The 6,394-nt window shown below is 38.8% G+C and overlaps 1 protein-coding gene across 1 annotated transcript in view; it reads right to left on the minus strand.

The window, feature by feature from the left end:
• Positions 1–3,588: 3,588 nt before the first annotated feature.
• LOC115230297 overlaps positions 3,589–6,394 on the minus strand; it is a 54,456-nt gene continuing 51,650 nt past the window's right edge. Inside the window, exon 5 of the mRNA XM_029800500.2 lies at positions 3,589–3,689. Within this exon, the coding sequence (XP_029656360.2) occupies positions 3,589–3,689 (101 nt within the window). The remainder of the gene's footprint in view (positions 3,690–6,394) is intronic.

Consider the following 6,394-nt stretch of genomic DNA (forward strand, 5'->3'; position numbering starts at 1 on the left):
TTTAATGGCCACTACACACGTTTCGATACAACATAGAACCACTTATAAGCAGAATTTACATTTAAATTAAGTAAAGGTTTATTTGTTTAATAGGACCTAGTTGTACATCCTCAGGTGGTATATAATCGCTGTCTCCGTAAGAAAATGTTTCATTCCGATGCTATCACGTTGTCTGTTTACCCAATGTCGCTTACGTCGAGCATGTAGAGGCCGTTTACAGCAAGCGGATTGAAACTGCGTATGCTAGATTCAAAGGAGCTAGGTGGATGTGACAGCACCGAAATCAAACATTTACTTACGGAGACGGCGATTATATATCACCTGATAAGATACAACTAGGTCCTATTATACAAGTAAACCGTTATTTAATTTAAATTTAAATCATGTACATATATGGATCTATGTTGTATCGAAACATGTGTAGTGGTCATTAAACAGCTGTCGAATCGTACTCCCTCTTCTTCTTGACTCTGTTTATTCTTTCCTTTATATATATAGGCGTACTACGTACACTTTGTTCTCTTATTTATTTACATACACACACACACACACACACACACACATACACACACACACACACACATATATATATATATATGTATATATAGTAGAAATATGTTACGAAAAGAAAATATAAAATACACGTGGAAATGTAAGGGTAAAATATGAAAAATCAAATTTTAAAAAAAGGCTATTTATGACAGGTAACGACAAATATATACATTTAGATTGACTGAGGTAGTAATACGAGTCATAAAAGTCATTATTATGAGATGATTATAAGATGATAATAAAGTAAGAGAACAAAACGGACCAAGGTTTACGTGAGGGGAAAGTAAGAAGAAAAATAAATGAAAATGCACATTGGAAATCAAAAAAAGTAAAGGTTTTTTATGCAAAGTAACGATAGATATATACAATGAGATGAACTGAGGTAGAAATAAAAGTAATAAAAGTCATTATTATGAATTGTTAAAGAGATTCAAAAACATACCGGTTTCATACATGTCTGCTTATACGCATGTGTATATGTACATATATATATATATTTATAATTACATATACTTATGTATATTTACACACACACACACACACACACACACACACACACACACACACATACACACACATATATTTTAAATTTACAGAAAACAAAAGATGAAGACAGGTGAGGGAATAACAAGCAGGTGTATTAGTTAAACGCGCGGGAAGAACGGAAAAGTCTTTCATGCTTCGAGCCGATGCTCATTGACAGAAAGGATTTCAGAGGAAAAGAATGGATGGAAGCACTCCGTCGGTTACGACGACGAGGGTTCCGGTTGATCCGATCAACGGAACAGTCTGCTCGTGAAATTAACGTGTAAGTGGCTGAGCACTCCACAGACACGCGTACCCTTAACGTAGTTCTCGGAGATATTCAGCGTGACACAGAGAGTGACAAGGCCGGCCCCTTGAAATACAGGTACAACAGAAACAGGAAGTAAGAGTGAGAGAAAGTTGTAGTGAAAGAGTACAGCAGGGATCACCACCATCCCCTGCCGGAGCCTCGTGGAGCTTTAGGTGTTTTCGCTCAATAAACACTCACAACGCCCGGTCTGGGAATCGAAACCGCGATCCTATGACCGCGAGTCCGCTACCCTAACCACTGGGCCATTGCGCCTCCAGAGGAAAAGAATGGAGAACGGAAAAGAAAAACGGAGTGGTGGGGAAATGTCTGGTAGAAACGTTAGCACGCCGGGCGAAATGCTTAGCGGTATTTCGTCTGCCGTTACGTTGTGAGTTCAAATTCCGCCGAGGTCGACTTTGCCTTTCATCCTTTCGGGGTCGATAAATTAAGTACCAGTTACGCACTAGGGTCGATGTAATCGACTTAATACCTATGTCTGTCCTTGTTTGTCCCCTCTATGTTTAACCCCTTGTGGGTAATAAAGAAATAGGTACATACACACACATGTGGCTTCCCAAGCGATCACAGATATTACAGGGGAGATAATCGTTTATTCATAATATGAGGTTGGATTAGAAATTTGAGTTTGAAATTAAGGAATACAAGGAAGAAGTAAATAGAAAGCACATATTTAAATCTATTTGTTATCACAAAGTTCTTACACTCTCTAGCCAATAATAATCTTGTATGGCACGATTTCACTCTTTTCAGCACTTTTTAGCATGACATAACTCATGGTTTATTAACACACACACACACACGCACATATATCTTTGAAAATAGCATAGTCAGCAGCTTTGTACTTTTGGCTAATGAATTCATCAAATCTTTATATATAAAAGTGAAGTTGTGTGTCTGTCTCCTACGATTTAGATTCCTAACTACTCCCACATTTTGCGGTGCAGTTTAACCAAAAGCGGGTATCTTATAGTCGTGATTCATATCGAGCCCTTCTGGGTATTAGCGCGCGTCTACGATGAGTCTACGATTTAAAAAAAATTTACCATCAATTTTTTCCCATTTTTAATGCATGTTTTTGCTATTATATAAGGGAAGTAACTCTCTAAAAATGCTTATATAGTTATTTCCCTTACAAACCCGAGCAACGCCGGACGATACTGCTAGTGAAGAATAAATCAAATATGTAAACCACCTAGTACAGCTGTGCAGCGGTTGCTTTGTGCTGATCTATTCGAAACACATGTAAGCTAAATAAATTATTGATAATGCATCTTCATTCTTTTCGTATTTTTTTCTAATATAGCTTGTGATTAATACATTGAAAATAATTGTCGATCTACTTCGGATTTAGAAATTGTACCAATCGCAAGAAAACAATGAGATGTACAGATTGCCTTAGTACTAACTGGACAATACAGTTAGCCGGTTTCTATTTCCACAGAGTGCTTGAAGAGGTGGACACCTGAAATCTTTATCGAGGACTAGATCCAAAGAGTAAAGAGAGTCTATAAGAGAAATCCCTGGGTATCAGGAAGACACTCAGCAAGAAAAGGGAAAAAAATTGAAATAATAATATTAATAATAATAATAAAAGTTTCAAATTTTGGTATAAGGCCAACGACTTCAGGGAAGGGTCTAAGTCCATTACATCGACCCCAGTACTCCACTGGTATTTATTTTATTGACTCTGAAAGGATGACAAACAAAGACGACCTTGGCAGAATTTCAACTCAGAATGCAAAGATCGATGAAATGCCATTAAGCATTTTGCCCGGCGTGCTATCGCCACCTTAGTAGTAGTAGTAGTAGTAGTAGTAGTAGTAGTAGTAGTAGTTGTAGTAGTAGTAGTATAGTAGTAGTAGTTGTAGTAGTTGTAATAGTAGTAGTTGTAGTAGTAGTTGTAATAGTAGTAGTAGTAGTAGTTGTAGTAGTAGTAGTTGTAGTAGTAGTAGTAGTAGTAGTAGTGGCGGTAGTAGTTGTTGTTGTTGTAGTAGTAGTAGTAGTAGTAGTAGTAGTAGTAGTAGTAGTAGTAGTACTTGTAGTAGTAGTAGTGGTAGCCGCAGCAGCGACAGTAGTTGTAATTTCTTTTATTTGCCACTAGGGCAAACGACGGAGGCAGTACACAGACAGACATAAAGTAAAAAATAAAAAGAATGCCAAAGAAGAGTGAATAGGGAGACTTACCCATTAGATATGCCGACAAAAGCGTAATTGGCGTCAACTTGGTCATAGTGTTTTTGTTGGTCTGTGGCTTGTCCTGGCTTCTCTTCAGATACAGTGGCTGCAGAAGAAAAAGAAATTCTAAGTATATATATACGACTATATATTGTACAGCATGAGTCAAAAGTCATACGCAAATTAAGTTAAGTTCAATACACTCCCGAATTGTCAGACATGTTTCGATTTTTCTAAAAATAGAAAAAAATAAATGAAATTACGATAAATGGACAAGAACTTTAACATGATGAACAAAATTAACAATAATAATAATGATTTGTCTTGGTATAAAAGATGGGCTACAGCAAATATTCTGCTCAATACCACAGATTTGCTTGTCAGTTGTTTGACCTTAACCAGTTGAGCATGTCCCTTAGGGGCTGACGATATGTGCGTCTCTGATCATGAGCAGAAGTAGTGGGGGAACATCATAGTCATGTGTTGAGAGGGATTCTTTGGGATTTGAATAATTCATCTTAGGATACATGGATGTTTCGTCCAACATCCTTAAACAATCCTTATTCAGGGAACCTTTGAGCGGGATGGGCTACTCGACCTGAAGAAAATTCTAACTGGGCCCCCATCTGCAAGGTCATGTGCTGTTTATCTTGATATGAGATCACCATGTCGCTCACATATGGTTGTGATGCATATGCCTGGTGTACCCTTATCAGACGGGTAGTCATGATGGGTATACTGGGCTTCGTATATTTTACCCCAGTGTCACTTTGATGGCATGCACTGCTCTCTCACTCAATAATAATAATAATAATAATAATATATTTCTTTACTACTCACAAGGGGCTAAACATAGAGGGGACAAACAAGGACAAAGGGATTAAGTCGATTACATCGACCCCAGTGCGAGACTGATACTTAATTTATCGACCCCGAAAAGATGAAAGGCAAAGTCGACCGCGGCGGAATTTGAACTCAGAACGTATTTCGTCAAGTTTAATATTTTGGGAGATTACATCAACCCCAGTATTCAACTGGTACTTATTTTAGAGACACTGAAAGGACAAGAAGCAAACTCGACCTCGGTGGATGGGAACTCAGAATGTGGAAGACGGATGAAATGCCACAAGGCATTTTACCCAGCACGGTAACGCTTCTGCCAACTCGCCAGCTAATAACATAATACAAATTTTTCAAAATGTCTAATGTTTTGATGTATGAGTTTTGGTCTTCTCTGTATAAATACAGGTGCATCAAATATTTCCACCTGTTGGGAATGTATCACGATTGCCAAATGACAATTAAGACCCAACTCCATATGAAAAGGGGAGATAACAGCAAGACTTAAGTACTCGACTCTCCAAGTTTGACATGCTATTGTCTAGAGCAGTGCTTTTCAAACTTTTTGCTGGAGCGGAACCCCAAGGAAACATTCCATTGGCTCGAGGAACCCCTGTGCAATAATTTAATCGTCTTATGCACACATATCTGCACAGGAGAATTAAAAATTACTGTAGATTTTAGAAGTTTTGTAACTTCTTGCGAAACCCCTGGACTGTACTGGCGGAACCCTGGTTGAAAACCACTGATCTAGAGATAAGACGACAGTCAAGGACACATGTTTCTGTCTCAAAAGCCGTCATTGGCACAAAGTCTGTATGACCTTGTCTCCAGTAGCCAAGGCTTAAAAAAAGGATAAAGACCCCTTTGGTTATAAATGACAATGGGATTGCACCTAGAAAGTTCCCCTCCGGGCAAAGTTGTTTTTTATAGAAGACCAGCAGTTACCCATGCATACCATCTTCGCATCTCCACTCTACCGATATTGTTCAAGGGAAAGGCAAAGGGGCCGATACAGTTTGGCACCAGTGACGTTGCAACTCATTTCTACAGATGAGTGAACTGGAGCAACGTGAAATAAAGTGTCTTGCTCAAGAACACAACACAGCCTGATCCAGGAATCGAGTTCACTACCTCATGATCGTGAGCTCGGCGCTCCAACCATTGAGCCATGCGCCAAGGCTTAGACTTATATGGAAAACGCTAATAAACACTTGTGGCTAGGATAGTTTGCATATTTTAAACAAAAACGAGCTAAAAAGAACTCAGAGGGCTCAGTGACGTGTATTTGATCAGCATAGATTAACTCAGGTATACCAAATGCGTGAAGGCGGCGAGCTGGCAGAAACGTTAGCACGCCGGGCGAAATGCGTAGCCGTATTTCGTCTGCCGTTACGTTCTGAGTTCAAATTCCGCCGAGGTCGACTTTGCTTTTCATTCTTTCGGGGTCGATAAAATTAAGTACCAGTTACGCACTAGGGTCGATGTAATCGACTTAATCCGTTTGTCTGTTCTTATTTGTCTCCTCTGTGTTTAGCTCCTTGTGGGTAGTAAAGAAATAGGTATTTCGTCTGCTGTTATGTTCTGAGTTCAAATTCCGCCGAGGTCGACTTTGCCTTTCATCCTTTCGGAGTCGATAAATTAAGTACCAGTTACGCACTGGGGTCGATGTAACCGACTTAAACCGTTTGTCTGTTCTTGTTTGTCTCCTCTGTGTTTAGCCCATTGTGGGTAGTAAAGAAATAGGTATACCAAATGCGTTACAATAGAAATTCGTTATTGATTTAAATTATCTTCACCTCATGTGCATTAGTAAAACTGTATAACAATGAGAGAGAAAAAAAAAACGGAAAGGCGAATGATTTTTTCTAGGGGTATTTTGTCTGTAGATCACGAATATAACATCCGTTTCTTTCTGTGACTTTCCAGTTTCTTGTAAATTACCATCTTACACTGAATACTCTGATGGTA

Source organism: Octopus sinensis, unplaced genomic scaffold (genome assembly GCF_006345805.1).
Source record: "Octopus sinensis unplaced genomic scaffold, ASM634580v1 Contig15224, whole genome shotgun sequence".
In the NCBI taxonomy this organism is placed as follows: Eukaryota; Metazoa; Mollusca; class Cephalopoda; order Octopoda; family Octopodidae; genus Octopus; species Octopus sinensis.